Source organism: Pseudopipra pipra, unplaced genomic scaffold, assembly GCF_036250125.1.
Source record: "Pseudopipra pipra isolate bDixPip1 unplaced genomic scaffold, bDixPip1.hap1 HAP1_SCAFFOLD_87, whole genome shotgun sequence".
NCBI classification, from domain to species: domain Eukaryota; kingdom Metazoa; phylum Chordata; class Aves; order Passeriformes; family Pipridae; genus Pseudopipra; species Pseudopipra pipra.
Genome location: NW_026991228.1, coordinates 27,190 through 53,473, shown reverse-complemented (window position 1 = coordinate 53,473; position 26,284 = coordinate 27,190). Strand labels below are relative to the sequence as shown.

General features: G+C 53.0%; 2 protein-coding genes across 2 annotated transcripts; one reads left to right on the top strand and one right to left on the bottom strand.

Annotated features, from left to right (window-relative positions):
• Positions 1 to 10,408: 10,408 nt before the first annotated feature.
• LOC135408933 (zinc finger protein 239-like) lies at positions 10,409 to 11,764 on the bottom strand. The gene is made up of 2 exons (XM_064643872.1): positions 11,437 to 11,764; positions 10,409 to 11,248 (listed from the first exon to the last, which is right to left on the bottom strand). The coding sequence occupies exons 1-2, from the start codon at positions 11,576 to 11,578 to the stop codon at positions 10,410 to 10,412; spliced, it is 981 nt and encodes a 326-aa protein (XP_064499942.1). The 5' UTR covers positions 11,579 to 11,764; the 3' UTR covers position 10,409.
• Positions 11,765 to 17,724: 5,960 nt separating this feature from the next.
• Positions 17,725 to 21,974, top strand: LOC135408937 (zinc finger protein 239-like). Its single transcript, XM_064643875.1, has 3 exons — positions 17,725 to 18,126; positions 20,701 to 20,779; positions 20,968 to 21,974. The coding sequence occupies exons 1-3, from the start codon at positions 18,082 to 18,084 to the stop codon at positions 21,972 to 21,974; spliced, it is 1,131 nt and encodes a 376-aa protein (XP_064499945.1). The 5' UTR covers positions 17,725 to 18,081.
• Positions 21,975 to 26,284: the final 4,310 nt, after the last annotated feature.

Below are 26,284 nucleotides of genomic sequence, written 5' to 3'. Positions count from 1 at the left end.
CTTAAAAAAAGAACAAGGCACTTCTGGGAGCAGAGGAATCTGGAATCCTGGTTCAAAGAGCACATTGACAGAATCCTTGCCATCCTCAGGATGCCTGATTAGGATCTCATCTCTATCCTCCCAGACTGCCACACAGAGGGATCATTGCAGCTCCCAAGTACAGCAGCCCAGAGCATTTCCATGGATTTAGCACTGAGAAGTTTTCTCCATGGGGATCCTGTGCAGCACAGAGATCCTATGGCAGAGTTGTGCCCTTCTGGAGGGCACCTGCAGCCCTGTAGGACACCCAGGCAAACAGTTGAAAACCCTGAAGGTGCCTGGAGGGCACTTGGGCACTTGGTTCCCACAGACACATCCCAACAGCAGCACCCAAAGGGTTTGTGTCTGGACAGGAATCTGCCACCCCCAAACCCCACAGTGGCTTAGAAAACTCACTGGTGAGAACAAGGAGAGCCCAGGCAGCAGGGGATGGCAGGGAAATGCCACAGTGCTGCTGCCAAGGGAGGAGGGACACAGAGAGACAGCTGGAAATCAGGGCCCTGTCCTTGCCTGGGCTCTGGCTGCTGCAGGGCAATGCACAGCCCAGCCCCCGTGGGCCTGAGGGCACAGGCTCTGCTTAGGCTGGGAAAGGAGCCCAGGCAGGAGCTGCTCAGGGAAGGGGTCTGTGCCACAGGGACAGCAGGGAGGGGCCCACATCCCCCTGCCCAGCCCTTGTGGCAGCAGCTGCCTCTCCCTGCCTGCCTGTCTCGGGGTGAGGAGCTGTTCCTGCCAGCAGCCCCTGCCTGTGCCCAGCTCAGCTCCCTGCCAGTGCTGCCAGAGCCATCCCCAGCCCAGTGCCCAGGGGCAGCTCTGCCTGGGCAGGGGCTGCAGAGCAGATCCCAGACAGCCTGCGGTGGCTGGGAAGGGGGAGGTGTTCTGGGGGGATGTGCTTCCTGAGAAGGGCCCCTGGAAATGGAGGAGGTGGAGCTGAAGCTGTGAGGAGCCCTGAGCCTGCAGCTGAAGGGCCCTGCCCAGCCCTGCCCTGCCCTGCCCTGCCCTGCCCTGCCCTGAGGGGTCACTCCTTCCACCCACACCTTCTCCCTGCAGGGCCGTGGCAGCTCCTTGGCCGGGCTGAGAGCTGACCCTGGCAGGCAGCAGAGTCCCTGCCCCAGCACACAGAGCCCTGGTGGCAGGACCCTGCTCTGCACCACAGCCCTGGGCACCCCTGGCTGCACCCCCACCTTCCCACCCCACAGCCAGCCCTGGCACAGGGAACCTTCTGGCCCTGGGCCTCTGATGGGGCAGCAGCAAGTCCTGCTCTGCAGCAGCTTCTCCTGCTGCACCCCAGCAAATCCAGCAGAGCCATCCTGACAGCTCTGCCACTGCTGCCATTTGGCAGCTGGGAGAGGCACTTGCAGGAACTCACCTGCACTGCTCTGCAGCCAGAGCCTGACCGTGGCAAAGGGCTGGCAAGGTTCCTGCCCTGAGCAGCTCTGCCCTGTCCTCCCACCCCAGGATCCCTTGAACCTCCTGCTCACTTCTCCTCTCTGCCCTTGCTGCCTGCAGTTCCTGCCCTGCTCTGCCATATGGCCACTTCCTCTGCACTGCAGCAACTGGGAGAGTCCTGCTGAAAGATCCTAGAATGTGGAATGTGGCAGCTTTAGGAGATGCCTCCAGGAAGGCAAGCTGAACTTTCCTACAGCCAGAGAATTCTTCCTTGAAATCCTGGGAAGGTTTCTCCCATGGTGAGAGCTCAGTCACCTCCCAGCCCAGGTTGCCTCTCATCTCTCTGCCTTCTCTCCTGTGTCTTGGGTGCTGCAGGCAGTGCCCTCAGCCCTGCTGGGCTGTGCAGAGGAGCTGCTCACCAGCAGAGCTGTCTCTTTGAAGCTCTCCTTGGTTGCCAGGCGCTCCCAGTGTGCCAGGAGCCCAGCCCAGCTCAGCAGCACAGCAACAGCCCCACTTATTTAATGACCCTCAGGGCGTTTGGCATTGTTTACATGAGACTCAGTCCCTGAGAGGAAGCTCAAACAACTTCTCAAGAAGTCAAAATGAGATTGAAACACTGAAGTTTCTTGTACTGTTAATGGGTCCCACTGAAGAACATGACTGTGAAAGCATCCCCAGATTCCAGTTGGAACAGAAAACTGCAGACAGTGATGACAAGGATGGACAAACAAAGGAAAGGTGGCTCTAATGTGGAATAAACCTTGACATGTTTCTTTAATCCAGAGGACCAAGCCCTGACCCCCAGCCCCTGGGAAGGCAGATCCTGTCCCTGCCTCATTCCTCTGGGCTCTTCCTGGGGCACTGGGATGTGGGATGTGCAATGCCAAGGGCAGGACCATGGGGTGGCACCTGCCAGGCTGCTGAGCAGGGACAAGGAGGCCATGAGGCCCCAGGGCTGCAAGGGCCACTCCCCTCCTCCTGGCATCAGGGGCACAGACAGCAGCCATGGCCAAAGGCCTGCAGAAGGTGGTTCTGTCAGGGCCTTTCAGCTTCTCCCCCTCCCTGTCTCCTCTCCAGCCCAGGCTGTCCTACGGTGTCCATGCCCTGCCCCTTTCCCTGCAGGCTGTCGTCATCCCCCCGGCTGCCCCACTTGGCTGGCACCTTCCTGCACTGACATCTCTGCGTCCTCCCTGGCTCCTCCCGGACACACAAAGCCTTGGGCTCATCCAGACTCCTTCTTTGTGACATATTGCACCACAACACTGACCTCAGAGGGAAATTTCTGGCTTCTTGTCACCAGTCTAGGCCACCCCAGCTGCCCTTGGTGGCACTAGTTCTTTCTTAGGCTGTTGTCTGCCATGAAGAAAAGCTCCACCAGCTCTGACACCCCCCTTCCAGACCTCTCAGGCTACTCCTCTACTGTCCTCATTCTTCACACCACTGACCCCTGAGTCCTCAGCCTCTATATACGGGTCATGTGCTTGAGGCCCCAAATTCCTTCCTGAGGGATCTCTGGGACCTCTCCAAGGTTTTGGAAGATGACAATAGAGTGCTCTTATCCCAGGAAACACAGAGGGACACTTTTTTTCAAGGGTTGTCTTGGCAGAATGAGGCACAATCTCTTTAAACTTTCTGGCACAAGGGAGCTCTGAGCTCTGGGTACGGAGGGAGGTCCAAGTGCCAAACACTGGAGTGGGAGCTACAAATCATCAGGGCTTGTGTTCTTTGGAGGGCCAGACACTGGTGAGAGTGGTGTGTGTGTGCACATGGAAGGACTTGAAGGACACAATGAACTGTCTCAAAACACTGTCAAAGCAGGAAAATCCCATAAGGCACCACAACACATAAGCACTGGTGGCAAACAGGAAGACCTTTAATTCCAAGGCCTGAATGGAGGTGAAGCTTTGGAAGTAGCCCCCAGGACAGAATTGCACTGTGCAGACTGTGGGAAAGAGCAGACAGCCCCAACAGGAAGCCAGGGCTGGTAAGGCAGGTCTGGGGAACCCCTCCTGACAAAGATTCCCACCTGCAGACTGGAAGCACACCGGGCAAAACTCCCACCGTGGCAAACTGTGGGAAAGGAAGCAAGTCCTTGTAGATGTGCCAGCCCAAGCTGTGGGAACAGCATCTACCCCCCTGAATACCCGGGGCTTGGGCTGTATAAAAGTGATAGCCCAGAAGCACAACTTGGGGACCCTCCACCAAGCAGAGCAGGGTGAAGAAGGACCGATGGGAGCCTCAGGGATCTCCATGGTGTGATACATTTACTTCATCTCTGTCTCTTTCTCACTGTCTTCCCACCACCCCCTTCTTCTCTCTCTTTCCATTTCTTTCTCTCTCTCTACCTCCTATTTATTGTTAAATCAAAGCTACAGGGTCCATTTGGCTTCGTAAGGCTCTGTAGTGTGATAATGGACCCTTGATTCCATGGGTTTGTAAAATGTCTCAGCACTCCTTTGGTTCTAGGAGGCCCCACATATCAGAGTGTCCCCTTGGTTCCATGAGGTTCCACAGTGTCCCAGGATTCCTCTGTTTCCATGAGCCCTGCAGTGTCACAATGGCCCCTTGATTCCATGAGATTCCACAGTGTCCAAGGAATCCTTTGGTTCTATGAGCCCTGCAGTGTCACAATGGCCTATTGTTTCCATGAGGTTCCACAATGTCACAAGGATTCCTTTGGTTCCATGAGGCCCTGCATGACACAAAGGCCCCTTGATTCCATGAGGTTCCACAGTGCCAATATGGACCCTTGATTTCTTGAGGTCCACTGTGTCCCAGGGTCCCTTTGTCTCCATGATGCTCTGCAGTGTCACAGTGGCCCCTTGATTCCATGAGGTTCTGAAAAATCTCAGGGTTCCTTTCGTTCCATGAGGCCCTGCAGTGTCAGAGGCCTAGTAATTCCATGTGGTTCCACATTGTCCCAGGCTTCCTTTGGTTCCATTGTCCCTGCAGTGTCACAGTGGCCTTTGAGTCCCTGAGGTTCCTCAGTGTCACAATAGCCCCTTGATTCTATGAGGTCCTGAAATGTCTCAGGGCTCTTTTGGTTCCATGAGGCCCGTCATGGTACAATGAATCCTTGGTTCCATGAGATTCCACAGTGTCCCAGAGTTCCTTTGGCTCCAGAAGGCCCTACAGTGTCACAATGGCCCCTTTACTCCAGGAGGTTCCACAGTGTCCTTGCCGGAACACACAGGGCTGTAATGTTGTCACCCCTGCAGAGCTGCCTCCAGCTCTGGGCTCCAGCACAGGAAGGACATGGACCTGCTGGAGAGAGTCCAGAGGGGACCAGCAAGAGGATCAGAGGGATGGAGCAGCTCTGCTGTGAGGAAAGGCTGAGAGAATTGGGATTGTTCAGCGTGGAGAAGAGAAGGCTTTGAGGTGACCTAATTGTGGCTTTGCAGTGCCTGAAGGGAGCCAACAAGAAAGATGGAGACAGACTTTGGACAAGGGCCTGGAGTGACAGGACAAGGGGAAATGATTTCACACTGAGAAAGGGAAGGGTTAGATGGGATATTAGGAAGAATTTGTGGACTGTGATGGTAGTGAGATCCTGGCACAGGTTGCTCAGAGAAGTTCTGGCTGCCCCATCCCTGGAAGTGTTCACGGCCAGGTTGGATGGGGCTCTGAGCTCTGAGCCTAGTGGAAGGTGTCCCTGCCCATGGCAGGGGGTTGGACTGAGATGCTCTTTAAGGTCCCTTCCAACCCAAACCATTCCATGATTCTGTGACTGGTGGGGGATGTGGTGGTCGGAGCCGACGGGCACAGAGACCCCAAAATGATGGAGTTTTCCATTCTGGGTGGAGGAAGGAGGGGGCAGCAGAACTGACACCTTGGACTGCTGGTGGTCAGTTTGTTCTGTTTGGGAGACTGACTGATCTGGGTGTGAGTGTGGATGTGCTGGAGGGCAGGAAGGCTCTGCAGAGTGATCTGGACAGGCTGGATCAAGAAGGCCAAGTGTCAGGGACTGCCCTTGGCTCCCAACAACCCCCTGGAACACTCCAGGCTGGGGACAGAGGGGCTGGAGAGCTGCTCAGCAGGAAGGGACTTGGGGGTGCTGCTTGACAGCGGCTGGATATGAGGCAGAGTGTGCCCAGGGGGGCAAGAAGGCCAAGGGCATCGTGGCCTTGGTGGAGAAGAGTGTGGCCAGCAGGAGCAGAGAACTGATTGCCCCTCTGTGCTGGGCACTGGGGAGGCCCCACCTGGAGTGCTGTGTCCAGTTCTGGCCCCTCAGTGCCAAAAGGCCCTTGAGGGGCTGGAGCGTGTCCAGAGAAGGGAACGGAGCTGGGGAAGGCTCTGGAAAACATGTCTGCTGAGGGACGGCTGAGGGAACTGGGCTTGTTGAGTGTGGAGAAGGGGAGGCTCAGGGGGGACCTCATTGCTCTCTACAAGGCTATTTGAGAAGTGGCTTGTAATTTTTATAATCTGTGTATATAGATACATATGCCTTGTATTTGTGGAAAATAAATCCATTTCATTCAATGTCCCATTTCACCAGTGAGAACCTGCGTTAAACTTTGATTGTATTTTGTACTTAATGAGTTCGTATCATTAATGGTTGGGTATATTGTAGAACTCACATTTGACAACAGTAACAGCAGTAACCGGAGACTTCAGGTATTTGTAGAGGAGATTTTTGGGGCCTGTTTCTTGGTTTTGGGAACACAAAGGCTGATGCTTGGCAAGGATAGAATATTGTTATTGTAGTGTAGGTGACATTTTTATGAATTGATGGATGTCCTGCAGCAAACAGGGCTGATGTGCAAATGTGTGTGTCAGTGTGTTCTGGAACTTGGTTGTGTAACTGTCTGATGGGATCTGTGAGAACTGAGAGTTGGTGTTTAGAAATGATCTCAGACCTGAAGAACAACAGAGCATATCTGAAATCCCATGGGAATTTTCAGTTTAGAGGGTCAAACCCACAGATATTGCACAGTTACAATGAAGGCAAGACCAATCTGGTGATAGTGAGGGGACTGAGCCTGTGAGACCCAAGACTTGTGTTTCTAATGTTAAATCCTGAAATGTCTGAAGCTGCAACTTTTAACTGACCTGCTCTTCAAAAAATAGCAAAATTAAAGATTAAAATTAAACCCCACAGTGTCAGGAGCAGATCTTGGCTGATCTGCATGTTCCATGCTAAATACAAAATTGAGCACTTCAGTCATAATAGTCTGCACCTTTCCTGGATTGCCCTGATGCTGTTTGTGCTGAACAGGTGTTACAATAAAGGCAGTTTTACCTGTCCCTTGTTTACTTTTCTGAGCTCTTTGGAGCTGTCTTTTCTTGTAAGAGCAATATGTGGTTATCTATGTTTGTCTGGTGGTAATTTCTCAAGGGATTTGTGTACAGGACGGGGCCTGAATTTCTTGGGTGGTTTGCACAGGTTCTTTGATAACACATTCCCTGGTGATACTTGAAAGTTTTTTATAAAATGTCTTTTGTAGCATATGCTGGGATCTGTAATGCTTGGTTGTTTGTTTTTTTTTTTTCATTCAGGGATGGGACTTGTGTAATACTCACAGGCTAATGCTTGGTCCTTAGGATTTCTTTATTAGTTTTAATTTTAATTCAAGTGTTTTAGTATCCCATTTTCCCTGCAGATGTGTGGAGGAAATGATTTGCTCACTGTAAGCAAAATAGCTGCTCTTGGTTGAAGGGCTTGGTAAGTTGTTCTTCCTTAATAACATTTACTTTTTAGCTTTTTAAAAAAAGACCTTCACAAAGGTCTGGCTTTGCACAAAATAATATGTAAAGTCAGGATGGTTTTCTGCTTGTTTGGTTTTATTTCTTTTTAAATTAAACTGTGAGCTGATAGACTTCAGATCATTCCTCATATAGTCAAAAAACCCAACATTGGCAGGCTTGAGTAGAAAAATTAAAATTAAAATTAATAATTAAAAAATTATTCATCTCTACTGGATGAATACGGGAACAGAATCTTTTCCAGTTTCCTGAACTAAAAGGAATTTGGTCTTGACCTTTTGTTGTCCCTGCCACATTTTGTGACTTTGGACGAGTTTTATCACTGAGTTCAGTCCTGAAGCAAAAAAGTGGAATTCATGAATTGGAGGAATTCAGTTTTTAATGCGTGTCCATGAGCTTAGTTTTGATGCTTTTTGGCAAGTATTTAATCTCTTCTGCTCCTGGGCTCTGTGAGTTTTATTACTTTGTTCCTTCAGAAGCCTTAAACTGTTTTTCCCACTGCAGGTCTGTGTAGAACAGCAGATTTCTTGCCATGTTTCTCCTTCCAGCTCTTCCTCAAAACTCTTCCTGTGCCATCCACTGACACCTTTCTAGCCCCCAGTCATCTGCTCGAATCTCTAAAACATGTGACTCATGTTCCATTTTTATATTCATCTTCACATGACTCCTGAATCTTTCTGTGTGCATTTTTGTTTGTTTTCTCACTGGGTTGTAAATGAGCTGTTGTCACATCTGTTTTCTTGGGTAGGACTTTGGCCTTTCCGTTACACACCGAGTAATTCTTCCCTCCTTTTCTGGTTTATAATCCTTACCTAATGGAAGGGGGTGAATGTGAAAGCCTTAATTTACTTAATGCAACAGTTGTCTACAAAAGAAGTTGCTTCAAACACCAATTGCAAAAGCATCCAAATGTGTGGATCCTGGAAGATCCAGTATTGCCCTCTCTGGTGAGCGGAGATAATGTTTAGTTGAAGCACCGATTTTTATTTTCCATTTTTTTAAGAGAAGAGGGAAAATACTTGAAAACACCAGGAGCTTTATTGAAGTTGACATACTTTGCTTAAGGCAATAAAGTTTATTATTTCAAAATAACACCCAAAAAAGAGTGCATCTGTGAATAAAGTCACATCTCACTGGGAATTCCTCTCTAAATCTGAGAAACCTGGCAAACAGCCTTAGCTAAAAATACCCAAACCTACATGAGTTGTGCTTTGACTGCTGTGCTTACAGAACATCTGATGGTGGTAAAATATAAATATGTAAAAAATGTTCAAATAAAATAAATGTTTAAATAAAATAAATGTTTAAATAAAATAAATGTTTAAATAAAATGGTATTCAAATATAAATTGGAATTCCTACGTAAAAAATATTTAAATAAAATAAATGTTTAAAGAAAATAAATGTTTAAATAAAATGGTACCCAAATATAAATTCGAATTCCTACACATTAAATATATTAAAAAAATACAAATAAAAATATAAAAAATGTTTAAATAAAAATTGTTTAAATTAAATGGTATCCAAATATAAATTCAAATTCCTTTGCCTTAAATATATAAAAAATATAAATACCTAAAAAATCTTTAAATCAAATAAATATTTGAATAAAATGGTACCCAAATATAAATTTGAATTCCTGCGCCTTAAATATAAAAAAATGTAAATATATAAAAAATGTTTAAATAAAATAAATGTTCAAATAAAATGGTATTCAGCAAAAAACTGAAGAGAAAAACTTTGTAAATTTTGTTTCAGAATCGTTGCCTTGAACCTTTGGTCGAGGTTGGAAATGGTTTGTCTCCCTTGGCAGGGAGGGTCAGTACTCTTTGTCATTCTGACATGACTGCCCAGGTCCCTGATTTTATTGTGGCCAAAATACTGGGCTTGGAAACCAAACCAGGAGCTGGTAGATAACAGCAGCTTGAAAAATGGGCTGATGCCTAATTGATGTGACAGAAGGAATGAAAGACTCGTGACAGCTAAGAAAAAAATTGGGCTTTTCAGTGCCTACCTCAGGTTAGGATCACTGCCTGTGTCTTAGTGGAGAAAGATGTTTTTGTAACTTTATTGAAACTTGTTAGTAAAATGTGCCTGAATTCCTAAGGAAACAACCACTGTGAAATCTTTAAAAACCAAATGTAGATTTCCAAAGTGTAAAAGTTGCTATTAATATTTTGGCCGTTCTGTGGCATCTTTTTGATGCATGAATGACTTTGAGAACAAGAACGTGTTCTTAATTATAACACATTATCAGGTCTGTTTACTGCTAATTATTTTACAAGGTTGAGAGAAGAGTTTAAGATGAAAATTGTGGGGTTACTTGCAAAGTTTTTGGTACAACCAATGCAGTTGGACCTGGTGGGGAAATTTGCCCTTAAATTGGATTTGGCAGATCTCATGAGTGTCTAAGGCAGAGGCCAACCCAACTGGAAAGAGCCTTTCAAGGGTGACTAAGATGCAACTAAATTACCTTTTTGAGAGGTGGGGAAAGCTGATGCCAGGAACTAAATTTCCTTATGTTAAGCTTAGTAAAAATATATTAATATATAAATATTAAAATTATTTTAATGGTCTTATTTATGGGGTTTTAACTGCACTCATGTTAGTACTTCTGAGTGTTTGATTGTCACAATAATGGACAGCTTTGTGGTTTTTTTTTTTAGTTTTCATGTTTTGATACTTTGGTCAAGGCATTACATTAAAAATCATTCAAAATTTTAATTCATCTTCAAACACCAAAATAGATTTGAAATGAGGTTAATGAGAACAGTGGGGGGGGGAAAAAAACCCGAGCCCAAAACCAAAACAACCCCAAAAACTGTTCATTTTCCAATTGTATTTTAAACAGGGAAGTCTGTAGAGCAGCAGAAAACAGGACACGTGGGCAGGTGTGAAAGTCAGACTGGGGCTTGTTGCACTGGTTCCAGTGCTCTTTGCTTCAGTGTAACTGGTCATTTTGAGATGAGACTGGGGAAACTGGGCTGCCAGGGCAGAGACCACTGGCTGGCCCCACTGTTTTTTGCTGGGCAGTGGGTAATTTCTGCCTCACTTGTCAGAATCAGCCTACGGTTATCAGGGAACAGGGTAGTGGTGAATTTGGCTTTCAGACTAAAATGAGGTTAAACTTACACATATTCAAAAGAATAAATTGATGTTGGAGTGCACACACTGAAAAATGTCAGTCCTATGACCGAAGCTCTTCCAGCAGTCGGGACACTCACAGGGCTTCTCTTATCAGTGCGTCTGTTGGTGTCCGGTAGGGCACTGGTAGGGCTTCCATTACTGGTGGGTCCGTTGGTGTTGGGTCACATTAGAGCTCTGGGTGAAGCTCTTCCCACACTCCCCACACTTGTAGGGCCTCTCCCCGGTGTGGATGCGCCGGTGGGCAATGAGGTGGGAGTTCTGCTTGAAGCCCTTCCCACAGTCGGTGCAGCGGAAGGGCCTCTCATCCGTGTGCGTCCGCTGGTGCCTTAGGAGATCTGAGCTGGTCTGAAACCTCTTCCCACATTCCAAGCACTTGTACGGCCGTTCCCTGGTGTGGATGTGCTGGTGGGTGCGGAGGGTGGAGCTCTGCCTGAAGCTCTTCCCACATTCCCCACATATGTAGGGCTGTTCCCCAGTGTGGATGTGCTGGTGCTTGAGGAGGTCGGAGCTCTGCCTAAAGCTCTTCCCACATTCCTGACATGTGTAGGGCCGTTCCCCAGTGTGGAAACGCTGGTGTTTGTGGAGACTGGAGCTGCAGTTGAAGCTCTTCCCACATTCCCCACATATGTAGGGCCGTTCCCCAGTGTGGATGTGCTGGTGGGTGAGGAGGTGGGAGCTCTGCCTGAAGCTCTTCCCACATTCCAAGCACTTGAAGGGCTTCTCATTGCTGGGAGGCTGCTCAGGGACCACCAGCTCAGAGCTCCCCCTCAAGCTCCGGCCGCCTTCCTGGCACAGGCTGGCTCTTTCCTCCTCAGAACACCCTGGGATGGCTTTGGAGCCCCTCCTGTGGGGGGATCTCCGGCCCTTTTCCTCCCCGCTGCCTTCCTGCGCCGGGGAGCCCTTCAAAACGGCCTCTCCCACCAGGGTCTCACGGGGGGATTTGTCCTCCGGGCTCTCCGTCCTCAGCTCGGGGCCTGGGGCAGGAAGCAAGAAGGACAGGCAGGGGATTTGCCTCCGGCCCACAGGGAAGGCCAAGGACATCCCCCCAACTCCGGCCCCGGCAGGACGGCGGCGCCAGCGGGGTTGTCCTGCAGCCGGGGCCATGCTCGGCTGACAGAGCCAGCACAACACCCGCCCAAAGGGACACTGACTGCCTCCTCACCTGCCTGGGGGGCCCAAGGCATCTTCCTCTTCCTCACAGCCTCCTCCTCCATCCGCCCAAGCTCTGGGAAGGACAAATCCTGATGGAGGGGAAAACAAGGGCTGAGCGCATTGGCTTGGGGGTTCCTCCTGCCCAAGTCCATCTCTAGAACTCACTGGGCATCCTGTGTCCATAAAAACCTCCAAAACACCACGATTCAGCCCAGAAAAACCCAAACCACTGAGATTCAGGAAGAAAAAGTCTCAGAAATAGCAAGAAGACCCTCGTCCCCCAAACTGCAAAAAGTTGAGATTCAGCTAAAAAATACTCCAAAATATGAAGATTCAGCCCAAAAAAAGGTGATGGCGACTGCATTTTACCCTCCAGCAGGAAAGTCATTTGATTTCAAGCTCGTCTTTAAGGGGCGCCCTGGGATTGGAGCCTGGGCTCTAATTAACCTCTCCTGTGCTACCAAACAACAGGAGCTGGATGGCCAAGGGACAAACTCTGTGATCCCTGTCAGTGTCCATGGCCCCTGTCAGTGTCCTTCAGGGAAATTGAGAGGAGGAAATGAAGAAACCTGTTTGGAACTAAACTGATGTTAAAGTGGGAAAAACCTCCTTCCATGGAAATAAAACTTAGACAGTTTTTCCTGGGCTGAACAAGCTCATTCAGGGATGAAGGACTGGGACTTCTGTGGACACTTGTGCTGGTTTCTTTGGACACTCGTGTTCCTTCAGAGAGCCCCTGGAAACACTCTGCTGTTCACTCCCAGTGCCACCAGTGCCTGGGTCCTGTCTGCAGCAGCAGATTGCAGGGGGACGGGAGAAATGCTTTTCTGAGCCTCTGGGCTGGACACAGGCACAGCCTGACCTGAACCCAAGGGAAACAAAGACAAATGCCACGGCTTTAGCTGGACCAAGGCTGGGGGGGTTTCCTGAGGGCAGCACTAACCAGACTTTTGTGTGTGTGTGAGACAGGCAGAACCACAAATGCCTGCACAGCCCAGAGCAGTCAGTGTGGGGCTGTGCTTGCTGCTGCAGAGACCCCCAGGGAACAAACCCAGGCAATAGTTTGGGTTTATTCCTTGCTCTGTGTCAATGGAATAGAATGTTCCACAGGAGCTCTGTCCCCCTCTGTGGCACCAGGTGGCTCAAAGCTGAATATGGAGGGGGTCAAGTGCAAGTTCCCTTCTGAAGTGTGTGTCCCTAAGGAGGACACTTGCCTTATTATTGCTTATTGTTTGTAATATCTTATAGATCTATCATACAACACCTAAGGATGGACTCTATAGAATATGTGCCATATATATGATACAGAATATATCTGATTATTGCTTTATCTGCCTGTCCAGACAGATATTGTGTATGCAGAGAGATTGTATTTGAGGGATATGTTCCTCTCAATACCCTGTGAGCTCCACTCCCAAGGCCAGCAAATTCCTGAAGCTCCCCCTTCTGTGCCCTGCAGGTTTTGGCAGATTTGCAAGAGCAGGGGAATCATTCCCTGCAGCCCCTTTGCACTGCAGGAAATGGGAGCCCTGTGCACATCCTGCTGCCTCCAGATTCCATTCTGGGTGTGGGAAGGACCCTGTGGGGAGCAAAGAAATGCCTGGTTCTGCAGGAGCTGCAGATGCTCAAGGGGCAGCAGGACCAAGTCAGGGGCCTGAAGGGGGCCTGGGGGGCTTTGGGGTCCAGGAGGGTCCTGAAGGAGCTGGGGAGGGGCTTTGGGGATTGGGGGTACAAACCAGGACAGACCAGGACAGACAAGGACAGACCAGGACAGACCAGTACCTCCTCACTGCTCCCCATATCTCTCCTGGAGCTGGGCCACCTTGTCGTGGGACACCTGAGCCCCCCAGTACAGCCGAGTGCCCCCAGTACAGCCCACTGTGTTCCTGTCCCATGGTGCCAGGTGATCCCTCTTTGGGGGGGGTTGGAAAGGATTTGAGGGGGAGCTGGGGGAGATTTGAAGGGATCTGGAGGGGTTGCATGGGGATTTGGGGGGGTTTGGGGGTCTCTGGGTGTATTTGGGGCAGTTAAAATAGGTTTTGGGGGCATTGGGGCATCAAAGGGATCTGTGGGGGGAGGAGATTAAAGGGAAAATTGAGGTTAAGGGACATTTGGGGGGTTTAAAGAGACCTGAGGGGGGGAGGGGCTGCACCAAGAGCAGGTGATTCCTGAGACCCTCCCTGGTGTCCCCAGATCCCCCCTGGACACCCCGAGACCCCCCTGGTGTCTCCAATGTTCCCAGGACCTCCCCATGGCCCCAATTCCCCCCTTGACACCCCCAATTCCACTGTCCCCAAACCCCTCCCCACTGTCCCCAAACCCCATCCCTGATGTCCCCAACCTTCCATCTCACCCCAGGAGCCCCCCCTGGACCCTCTGACCACAAAAACGCCCCCCCCCACATGCTCACAGAAAGGCCAAGGGCATCTGGGGACACACTGGGGACAGTTGGGGCTTTGGGGGTCACTGGGTGATTACTGGGGGATACTGGGACACACTGGGGGGATACAGGGGGCACTGGGAGGGACTGGGGGATTACTGGGAAATTACCAGGACACACGGGGAGACACTGGGAGGTTACTGGGCCATACTGGGGGTTACTGGGTGCTCACTGCAGGATCACTGGGCCATCCTGGGGGGCAGTGGGAGGTCACTGGGACACACTGGGTGGTCACTGAAGGGGTCACTGGAAAGTCACTGGGATATACTGGGGTCTAGGGATCCCCTTACCCGGATCTGGTACATTTCCCCCCCCGGATTTTGGGGGCCATCCCTAGGACCCCTTCTTTTTGGGGCTGGGGGACCCCCTGGACCCACTGCTGGGCTTTAGGGGACCCCCCAAAATGCCCTCAAAACCCCTGAAAGCCCCCCCTCGACACATCAAAACCTTCTCAAGGTCCCCTCAAATGCCCTCAGAGACCTCATCCCTCCCCAGCACCCTCTAAACCCTCTCAGTGACCCGCAAAACCCACCCGGGACCCCTCAGTCCCCTTTAGGGACCCCCCCCAATCCCCCTCAGAGACCCTCAAAACCATCTAACACCCCGTAAAACCCCTAGAGACCCCCAAACTGCCTAAATGGTCCCGCCAGGACCCCCAAACTTCTTCAGAGAACCCCAAACCCTACCTGGCACCCCCCAAATCTCCTCAGAAACCAAAACCCCCTCAGAGACCCCCAAACCCCTTCAGGGACCTTCAACCACCCCCTGAGTCCCCTCAGGACACCGAACTCCCTCAGGGACCCCTCAAAACCTCCTCGGTTATCCCGAACCCCCCCGCTAAACCCTCCCGAGCCCCCCCGGGGGACTCACAGCACTCAGAGCGAACCGCAGGCCCCGCCGCCATCACCGAGTCCCGGCTGCGCGCGCACCGCGTTCAGAGAACGCCGCCGCAGCCAATCAGCGCGCGGCCACGCCCCCGCAGCCCCGCCCCCGCCCCTGCCGCGTTGGCTGCCGGGAATCGGTGATGGCGGCGGGTCGGTCGGTGAGCTCTGAGTGCAGGCGGGGGGTGCGGGAGAGCGGGGTCTGGGGATCCCCTCGGGGGCTGCGGGGAGCGCGGCTGGGGGGGGAAAGGCTGGAGGGCTCGGGAGGGTTTAGCGCGGGGGGTTGGAAGGTTCGGAGGACCCTCTCGGGGGCCGCGGGGCCCGGAGGCCTCCCAAGAACCCGGAAGGGTGATTCGATTGCCGGGAAAGTCCCTCGGAAAAAAAATTCAAAACCACCCAACCAAAAAAAGAACCCTAAAAAAAGGAAAAGTGAGAAAAAGGTCAGGAAAAAACTGCAAGGGCCAGGATGATTTTATTGCTTTGCTTCAGTTTTTCCTTGGTCTCCTCCTTCTCAGATTCTTTGCTCCCTTCCTTTACAGAAAGCTCTTCTGCTGTTCTGTGGTTTTGTGGTCCCTTAGGGGCTTTTAGAGGTCTCTGAGGAGGTTTTGGGGGGGTCTCTGAAGAGGTTTGGTGTCGTGAAGGGACTTAGGGGGGAGGTTAAAGGTCCCTGAAGGGGTTTGGGAATCCCTGAGGGAGTTTTGGAGTTTCCAAGGGAATTGAGAGGTCCTTAGGGGTTTTGGGGGGGTGTCTTTGAAGCAGTTTTGTGGGTTTCTAGGGGGATTTCGGGAGTCCAAGACAGTTTTGAGGGTCCCAGAGGGGGTTTTTGAGGTCCCTCAAATGGCTTGGGGGTCCTAGGTGGGTTTTGCAGGTCACTGAGAGAGTTTAGGGGATCTTGGGGGGGAGATGAGGTCTCTGAGGGGATTTGGGGTGTTTTTGAGGAGGTTTTGATGGTTCCAGAGGTGGATTTCTGAGGGGGTTTCTGGGGTTTTGCCTGGATTTTGGGGGGTCACCGTGTCAGTCCTGTCTGGCCACGGCCAAATAAAACTCCTATGATGCCATTTCCCATCCCACCACAGCGCCTCTGCCAGCCCAGCGGACCGACCCTAGAGAAAGGGGATCCCAATTCCCCCCTCGAACCCCAGAGACCCCCAAAACTCAGCACACAGAGACCCCAAAGGAAGGGGGACCTGGGTGTCCCCTAGAGCCCAGCAGTGGGGTTCAGGGGATCTCCCAGACCCCAGGGGAGGGGTCCTGGGGATGCCCCCAAAAGTCCTGGGGGAGCAGAACTGACGAAGGGGATCCCAGTGCCCCCAGTATAGCCCAGTGACCTCCCAGTGACCCTCAGTATGGCCCAGTAACCTCCTCAGTGACCAGCCAGTGTGTCCCAGTGACCTCCCACTGCCCCCCAGTATGGCCCAGTGATCCTCCAGTGAGCACCCAGGAACCCCCAGTATGGCCCAGTAACCTCCCAGTGTCCCCCACTGTGTCCTGGTAATCCCCCAGCAACTTCCCAGTCCCTCTCAGCATCGCTCAGTTCTCCCCAGTCCCTCCCAGTGCCCCCTGGTTCCCCCCAGTGTGTCCCAGTATCCCCCAGTAATCCCCCAGTGCCCCACAAAGCCCCCCAGTTGTCCCCAACATGTCCCCAGATGCCCTTGGGCTTTCTGTGAGTAGGGTGGTGGTGGGGGTTGTGGTCAGAGGGTCTAGGGGGGCTCCTCGGGGTGAGATGGAAGGTTGGGGACATCAGGGATGGGGTTTGGGGACAGTGGGGTTAAGTTTGGGGACAGTGGAATTGGGGGTGTCAAGGGGGGAGTTGGGGTTGGGGAGGCCCTGGGGATATGGGAGACACCAGGGGGGTCTCGAGGTGTCAAGGGGAGAACTGGGGACACCAAGAAATTCTTGGGGACACCTGGGGGGGTCTCAGGACTCACCTGCCCTTGGTGCAGCCCCTCCTCTTCCCCCCCAGGCCTCTTTAACCCCCCCAAAATGTCCCTTAATCTCCATTTTCCATTTAATCCCCTCCCCCCACAGATCCCTTTGATGCCCCAATGCCACAAAAACCCTTTTTAACTGCCCCAAATACATTCAAAGACCCCCAACTCCCCCCAAATCCTCATCCAACCCCCACAGGTTCCCCCAAATCGTTCCCAGCCCCTCCCTCAAATCCATTCCAATCCCCCTCAAAGAGGGATCACCTGGCACCCTGGGACAGGAACACAGTGGGCTGTACTGGAGGCACTGGGCTGTACTGGGCGCACTGGGGGGGCTCAGGTGTCCCAGGACAACATGGCCCAGCTCCAGGAGAGATCTGGGGAGCAGTGAGGAGGTACTGGTCTCTACTGGTCTGCACTGGTCTGTACTGGTTTGTACCCCCAATCCCCAAAACCCCTCCCCAGCTCCCCCAGGACCCTCCCAGAACGAAAAGCCCCCCAGGCCCCTGACTTGGTCCTGCTGCCCCTTGAGTGTTTCCAGCTCTTGCAGAACCAGACATTTCATCAGCAAATGTGCAGGTGACACCAAGCTGGGGGTGTGTTGATGTGCTGGAAGGCAGGAGGGCTTTGGAGCACAGATGGTGTGAGGAGAGGCTGAGGGAGCTGGGGGTGTTGAGGCTGGAGAAGAGGAGGCTCAGGGGAGACCTCCTGACTGTCTGCAAGTCCCTGCCAGGAGGTTGGAGCCAGGTGGGGGTGGGGCTGTTGTACCAGGAAGCAGCAGTAGGACAAGAGGGCTGGGTCTTGAGCTGTGCCAGGGGAGGTTTAGGTTGGATATTGGGAAGCAATTTTTTGCTGAGGGAGTAATCAGGCCTTGGAATGGGCTGGGCAGGGAGGGGGTGGAGTCAGCGTCCCTGGAGGTGTTGAAGGTGAGAGTGGATGTGGCCTCAGTGCCATGGTCTGGGAAGCACAGTAGGGTTGGATCCAGGGTTGGACTTGATGATCTCGGAGGTCTTTTCCAACCTGATTGCTTCTGTGATTCTGTAATTGCCATTCCTATGGCAGCACATGCTTGAGGCTCTATCCCCAGGGTGATAGAGATGTCTGTCCATATCTATCTCCAAGGTTAGTCTGTAAATGTGTGGTGTTAGAAAAGCAGGCTGAGTTCTGGGCTGGTTGTAGAAGGAGAAAGAAGCCCAGAGGCCAGTGCAAGCAGGCAGCCCTGAGCTTGCACATGATGTCCCCTCCCTGCAGGTTCCTGTCCTTGAGCCCAGGCCCTGAGGTGAGGCTGAGAAGTGGCGCGGAGGTGAGCCCAGAGCTGTCCCTGAGGTGAGGCTGAGAATAAGTGCAAGGCAGAGGTGCTGCTGAGGAAGGAGAGCCCTGTGGTGGGGAAGAGGGCAAAGCTGTGAATGCCCTACCCCGAGAAGGTGCTGTGTCCATCCCCTGTGTGCCAGGTGAGCTGGGGCTTTGCTGCAGAGCTGCGGGCGCTGATTTGAGCGTCTCCAAGTGCTGAGATGGTGGGCACCCAGGAACACAAACTGTGCCTGGCCACGGAGCCTGCAAGGAGGAGCAGAGACAGCAGTGGCAGTGTGTGGGGCCAGGTTGTCCGTGTGCCTTCCCCTGCAGGCCCTGGCTGTCCCTGCTGGGCCCCTGTCCATCCGCCCCTCAGTAGGTGTCCATCCTGCACACCTACTCTTCAGAGCTTGACACACTGCAGACTTTGCAGGGAAATCTGTGTTGGCAGCTGCATCCTGAGCCCGAGGGCCATTTGTGTCCCCGAGTGCTGATCCATCCTGGGGACCCAAGGGATCCTCTGCCATTCCATCCATGCAGCAGGAGTCACCCTCCTGCCCTTGACTCCCTGCAGAGGAACAAGTGCCATCTCTCTGTTTGGGAGAAGCCAGATGCTGCCCCTGGGCCATCAGAAGTGGTGCTGAAGCCTCTTTCAGCCCAGCCCCGGGTGCAGTTTTCTCATCCCCTCACCGAGTGCCCGCTCCCCCAGCCGGCACTGACCAACCAGGGTGTTTGGCACACTTGGTTTGGTGGTTTGGAGAAACAGCCCCGGTCTGGCAGGGGGCCAGATAACCTCGAGGAACAGCCCTGGCGAGGTGCCCGCACTGTCAGGGGACCAGGGGATCGCTGCTCCATGGAACCGGCTGGAGCTCTTGGTGACCCTGAGCTGAAGGGCCTGTGACCTGTGGATGAGTCCAGGATGGAGCAGAGACCCCCCTGCAGCCCGGGAGGAGCCCACGCTGGAGCAGGGGACGCCCAAAGGAGGTTGAGAGCCCGTGGGAAGCCCCTGCAGAGCCGAGGGAGCAAAGCCCTGGTTTCCAGGGCTGCCCCCCTGCCCCAGTTTTTTGGGTTTAGGTGCAAACTGCAGCAGGTCCGTCCCTTGGCAGCAGCCGGTGCCGTGACACAGGCTGGGAGATGTGCCAGCCCAGGAGGGACTGAGGGCAGGGGGTTCGTAGGGACCATCCAGGGCCCCTCGCTGCCCACTGGTGGAGAAGAGAAGACAATGCCAGGAGGAAGGAACTGGCTGGCCCAGAGGCACAGGAGGGAAGTCAGGCACTCTGAGCCGTACCTGGGGGGAAGGAATTGCAGCAGGGGGAGATCAGCACCACCGACTCCTTGAGCACCTCCTCAGCAGGGCCCCCAGACTGTGGTGGAGGGAAGAACTGCAGCTGTGACTGATGGGCACAGGGAGGAGAGAGACAGCCAGCAAAGGGGGCTGGGAGCGGGAAGGGATAAGCTGAGAAGGTGACGGGATAAAGAACTTGTGTCGAGGTTTCTTAGTCAGTCAGAGCGATTTTGTGGCACTTCTCTGCTCGATGGGGCCGGGGAGGCAGCAGTGGGACACCCCAACCCACAGCCCCCCAAGGACCCCCAAAAACATTCAGAGCCCACCCAGGATCCCACCCAACCCCTCCTCTGAGGGGACTTCTCTGGGCACTGGTGGTGCTGCCCCCCCGGCTGCGGGCGAGGAGCTCTTGGGTGAGCGGGGGGTGGGAAGGGGGAGGTCAGTGGGAAAAGGGGGGTCAGAGGGGACAGAAGGGGTGGTGGGACCCCCCTAAAAGTGGAGAGGGGCTCTGAGGTTTGGGGGATGATGGGAAATGGGTGGGAGAGGTCAGAAGAGTGGGGAAAGGGGAGAATGGGACCCCTAAACTGAGCATGAGAGGGCTGGGGAGTGGAGGGATGATGTGGAAAGAGGAGGAGAGGGAAAAAAAGTGGGGGTTGGGACCCTAGAAGTGATTCTGGAGGGGCTGGGGATTGAGGAGACCATGAAAAAGTGGAAGGAACAGGGAAAAGGGTGGAAAAAGGGGGGGTGGTCTAGTGGGTCCAACGGTCCCATGGGGGTCTTTGGGCACAGGGGGGTTGGCAAAGGGAGGTGACACCCTGAGCTCCCAACTTCCAGTGGGGTGCTGGGGGCTGCTGGATCCGATGTTCTCAGGGAACAGACATTTCTTTGGGCCAAAGAGTCCTAAAACACTTGGCACAGACCACACTTTACCACCGTCTATTCTCCAACTACTCTGCTGGTTCAGAGCAGCACAGTAGGCCAGTGGTGACCCCTGGGATCCCTGGGACAACCAAGTGGAAACCCTGGAGAGGGGGAATGTCTGGGAACGTGGCACCTGGAAGGCAGGAGTCAGAGGAGAAGGGACCCTTGGCACCCCCAACACTCCCAGCATCCCGAAGTGGGACCCCCAGCATCCCAGACAGGGGAGACCCTCTGAACTCCAGAGGGGAGAGACCAGAGAGGGGGAACTTCTGAGAGAGATTTTTTGGGCAAAGCTTCATATTTGGGAGTATTTTTTGGTTGAATCTCAACTTTTTACAGTTTGGGAGGGGATTCATCTCGCTCTTTCGGAGGGGTTTTTTGCCTGAATCTCGGTTTTTGTTTTTCTGGACTGAATCTTGGTGTTTTGGAGGTTTTTATGGTCACAGGATGCCCGGTGAGTTCTAGAGATGGACTTGGGCAGGAGGAACCCCCAAACCAACGCGCTCAGCCCTTGTTTTCCCCCCATCAGGATTTGTCCTTCCCAAAGCTTGGGCGGATGGAGGAGGAGGCTGTGAGGAAGAGGAAGATGCCTTGGGCCCCCCAGGCAGGTGAGGAGGAAGTCAGTGTCCCTTTGGGCGGGTGTTGTGCTGGCTCTGTCAGCCGAGCATGGCCCCGGCTGCAGGACAACCCCGCTGGCGCCGCCGTCCTGCCGGGGCCGGAGTTGGGGGGATGTCCTTGGCCTTCCCTGTGGGCCGGAGGCAAATCCCCTGCCTGTCCTTCTTGCTTCCTGCCCCAGGCCCCGAGCTGAGGACGGAGAGCCCGGAGGACAAATCCCCCCGTGAGACCCTGGTGGGAGAGGCCGTTTTGAAGGGCTCCCCGGCGCAGGAAGGCAGCGGGGAGGAAAAGGGCCGGAGATCCCCCCACAGGAGGGGCTCCAAAGCCATCCCAGGGTGCTCTGAGGAGGAAAGAGCCAGCCTGTGCCAGGAAGGTGGCCGGAGCTTGAGGCGGAGCTCTGACCTGGTGGTCCCTGAGCAGCCTCCCAGCAGGGAGAAGCCCTTCAGGTGTTTGGAATGTGGGAAGAGCTTCAGGAAGAGCTCCCACCTCCTCGCCCACCAGCACATCCACACTGGGGAACGTCCCTACATGTGTGGGGAATGTGGGAAGAGCTTCCGGAGCAACTCCAACCTGATCCAACACCAGCATATCCACAGTGGGGAACAGCCCTACACGTGTGGGGAATGCGGGAAGAGCTTCAACCAAAGCTCCAACCTGATTCGACACCAGGCCATCCACACTGGGGAATGGCCCTACTCATGTGGGGAATGTGGGAAGAGCTTCAGTGACAGCTCCAGCCTCCGCATCCACCAGCGCATCCACACCGGGGAACGGCCCTACAAGTGCTTGGAATGTGGGAAGAGGTTTCAGACCAGCTCAGTTCTCCTCAGGCATGAGCGGACACACACGGATGAGAGGCCCTTCCGCTGCACCGACTGTGGGAAGGGCTTCAACCGGAACTCCAACCTCGTCAGGCACCGACGCATCCACACCAGGGAAAGGCCCTACAAGTGCTTGGAATGTGGGAAGAGGTTTCAGACCAGCTCACATCTCCTCCTGCATGAGCGGACACACACGGATGAGAGGCCCTTCCGCTGCACCGACTGCGGGAAGGGCTTCAAGCAGAACTCCCACCTCATCACCCACCAGCGCATCCACACCGGGGAGAGGCCCTACAAGTGTAGGGAGTGTGGGAAGAGCTTCACCCAGAGGTGTCACTTGACCTCACACCAACGGACCCACCAGTAAGAGCCCCGACTGCGGGAAGAGCTTCGGCCGCTGCTTCCACCCCGAATGAAGCCCCTGATGGTGAGGCAACCCCTGGAGTCCAGTGACTGTCACTCCATCTCTTTCGACCACAAAGGGCCAGTCCTCTTTCCCAGGGGCAGCTTCTTCCAACAGAATCCTTTTTGGGGGTGTATGTGGAGATTTCTGCCTTGGCTGGGGACCCCCCAAGGTCACTGCTGGAGGTTGAGAGCAGAGATCTCCCCCCGAGCATTGGTTTGGGGGAGTTCCATCCATCTCTAATTGAGAATTATTGCTTTTCTGCCAACTTGAGTAGAATTGCTTCAACAATTGCTTTAGTGTAGAGCACTGTCCTGTCTTATCCTGTACTCTGGTAGTTTTAGTGTTTCTATTGTGCAGTAAATAATTCTGATGAAGTCTTTTGTCTGATCATTTGTAACCCTAAATAAATTTCTTTCTATGAATCTATCTGATTTTCCATCATTAAACCTGGAGGACAAAAATGATTCAATCACACCTCTGTAATTCCTCTAAACTGAAAATGTTGTCATTAATTCAAGGCTGAGATTGGATCCAGCAGCCCCCGACACCCCACAGTCAGTTGGGAGCTCGGGGGGCCAGCCCCTTTTGCCAACTTGCCTGTGCCCAAAGACCCCCCATGGGACCGTCAGACCCACCAGACCACCCCTCCTTTTCTACCCTTCTCCCTGTTTCTCCCATTTTCCCATTGTCCCCTTAATCCTCATTTTCCCCCCTGAACAGTTTTTGGGTCCAAATCACCACTTTTTGCCCTCTCTCCTGTGGGCACTGAAGGAGAAAATGAGGCTGCACACACAGAGTTCCATTCCGGGACTTGTCCCCCCATCTTTCCAGCGTCCCCCTTTCATTGGGGTTCCTTTGGAAACAGCGCCTGGGCTTTGTCTTTTAGTCCACTGGAATTCCCAGCATGGCCCCAAAGCAGTGCCCTGATCCCACACATTCCCCTCCCCTCATGTGCTGGCTGTGTTCAGCCACCAGAGAAAAACACAGGCTACCATGCAGAGTGTTCCAAGTGGTTTCCACTTTGGCAAACAGCACTCTCTGGATGGAAAACACCAGTCAAGGCCAAAACACTCCTTTTGGATCCTGATTAACTAAATGCAGCTGCTGCTGCCTTAACTTGTTCCCACAGAAATTCTCAGGGTTCTTTTGGTTCCAGGAGGCCCCACATGTCACAATGGCCCCTTGATTCCATGAGCTTCCATAGTCTCCAAAGATTCCTTTAGTTCCATGAGGCCCTGCAGTCCCAAAATGCCCTTTGGATTCTCAGAGATTTCCCACTGTCCCAGGGTCCCTTGTGCTTCAGAAGGAGCTGCAGTGGGACAGTGGCCCCTTGGTTCCGTGAGCTCTGCAGTGTTCCAGGAATCCTTGGGTTCCAGGAGAGCCTGCAGTTTCACAAGGAGCACTTGAATGCAGGAGGTTCTGCAGGGTCCCAATGGCCCCTGGATTCTGGGAGGTTCAGAAATATCTCAGGGCTCCCTTGGTTCCAGGAGGACACACATGTCACCAGGAACCCTTGGTTCCAGGAGGTTTGACAGTGTCCCAGAATTCCTTTGATTTCATGAGGCCCTGGATTGTCCCAATGGACTCCTGATTCCATCAGCCCCCTCAATGTCACAATGGTCCCTTGGTTCCATGAGTTTCTGCAGCGTCCCAGGGTTCTTTTTGTTCCATGGGGAGCTGCAGTGTCACAATGGGCCCTGAATTCCAGGAGTTTTCCCAGGGTGACAGTGCTGCCTTGATTCCATGAGATTGCCTAGGGCTCCTTTGGCTCCAGAAGGCCCTGCAGTGTCACAATGGTCCTTGGCTCCATGAGGTTCCACCATGTCCTTGCTGGAACATGCGTGGCTGTAATGCTGCCCCACCTGCAGAGCTGCCTCCAGCTCTGGGCTCCAGCCCAGGAAGGACATGGACCTGTTGGAGCGAGTGCAGAGGGGATCAGCAAGAGGATCAGAGGGATGGAGCAGCTCTGCTGTGAGGAAAGGCTGAGAGAATTGGGATTGTTGAGGCTGGAGAAGAGAAGGCTTTGGGCTGACCTAATTGTGGCCTTCCAGTGTCTGGAGGGAGCCAACAAGAAAGATGGAGAGAGACTTTGGACAAGGGCCTGGAGTGACAGGACAAGGGGCAGTGGCTTCACACAAGTAGAGGGAAGGGTTAGAGGAGATAGTAGGAAGGAAATCTTTAATCTGAGGGTGCTGAGATGCTCTTGAAGGCCCCTCCCAAGCCAAAGCATTCCATGATTGTGGGGCTGGTGGGTGAGGTGGTGGTCAGAACCGTCTGGGGCACAGGGACCCAAAATGAGGGAGTTTTCCATTGTGGGGGAAGGAAGGAGGGGCAGCAGAACTGACCCCTTGGACACCTGGAAGGCAGGCTTTGGCTGGAAGCTGGTGATGGGGAGCTGAGAGAAGCCCCCACAATGCAGGAGGAAATGGTCAGTGACCTGCTCTGCCAGTGAGACCCCCCCAAGTGCCTGGGCCCACATGGGATGCAGCCAAGAGTCCTGAGGGAGCTGGAGAAGGAACTGGCCAAGCCACTCTCACTCATTCCCCAGCAGTGCTGCACAACTGCACAAGTCCCAGCTGACTGGCAACAAGCACATGGGATGCCCATCCCCAGGAGGGGCCAAAAGGAGGATCTGGACATCTCCTGGCCTGTCCCATTGACCTCAGGACCAGGGAAGTCCATGCAGCAGATCCTCCTCAGTGCCATCCCATGGCAGGGGCAGGACAACCAGGGGATCAGGCCCAGCCAGTGTGGGGTTGGGAAAGGCAGGTCCTGCCTGACCAACCTCATCTCCTTCTCTGACAAAGGACCCGCTCAGCAGCTGAGGGAAAGGCTGGGGATGTGTCTCTCTGGAATTCCAGAAAGCCTTTGGCACCATCTCCCCCAGCATCTCCTGCACAAACTGGCTGCTCATGGCTTGCCCGGGGAACTGTTTGCTGGGTGACAAAGTGTCTGATGGGCCAGGGAGTGGTGGGGAATGGAAGGAAATCCAGGTGGGGTTAGTCACTAGTGGGGTTCCCAAGGGCTCAGGGTTGGGGCTGCTCCTGTTTAACATCGTTCGGGATGATCTGGACCATGGGATCGAGTGCCCCCTCAGGAAAGTCGTGGACAACACCACGTTGGGTGTGAGTGTGGATGTGCTGGAGGGCAGGAAGGCTCTGCAGAGAGATCTGGACAGGCTGGATCAATAAGGTCAAGTGTCAGGTCCCACACTTGGGTCCCAACAACCCCCTGGAATGCTCCAGGCTGGGGGCAGAGGGTCTGGAGAGCTGCTCAGCAGGAAGGGACTTGGGGGTGCTGCTTGACAGCGGCTGGATATGAGGCAGAGTGTGTCCAGGGGGGCAAGAAGGCCAAGGGCATCGTGGCCTTTGTGGAGAAGAGTGTGGCCAGCAGGAGCAGAGAACTGATTGCCCCTCTGTGCTGGGAACTGGGGAGGCCCCACCTGTGTAGCGTGGGACCCTTGTATAACAAGGAATGAGAGATGCTCCTCGTGCGATGTTGTGGACCAAGAGGCTTTTATTCAAACTCGCGCGTCCTTTTATCCTTACAGATCATGTGACTTTCTTAACCAACCAGTTTACTAACTCTGGGGCATGCTCCTTGGGCTCTGTACCTGGGCACATCCTCTGTGCCACCTTTGGCCCGCCCCTACACATCCCCTCTTTTAATTATATTAAGAAGTCACAAAAACAGTATGAACAAAAATGCAAACAACAATGCAAACAACAATTTTAACAATCAGAACATTATAAAACTACTAAGCTTCGCAGTGATCCGGCACATTGCTTTGCTCAGTTTCTTAATTCTAATGTAAACCTTTTAAAACCTTCTTATATTCCTATAGGGTAGTGCAACTTGGAAAATTACTTTATTAACTTGGGGCTTATCTTAACTGTCTATAAACTTATAACTTTTTAATCTGAGGGTTTTTATAACTGGGGATTTCAAACTTTATTTAAGAACAGGGTAATCTTAGCAAACTACAATTTCTCAAAAGCGACCTGTGGCTGAGGTAATGTTATTTGTGAGGTGTTTGTCTTTTATTATTTGACCAATCACACAACTATTTTCATTCACACACTCATATCATACATCGGTGGCCACCGCACTGAACACACACATGAACACACACACACACACATTCCAGAGATTGCTTTTCACCACATTGGTCATTTCCTAATGTAAACTTGAAAACATAACATAACTCTTTTCCAAACTTCTGCGTTGCTCTGGTTCCTGTTGCTGTGGTCACATATTTGAATAGGGTTTTA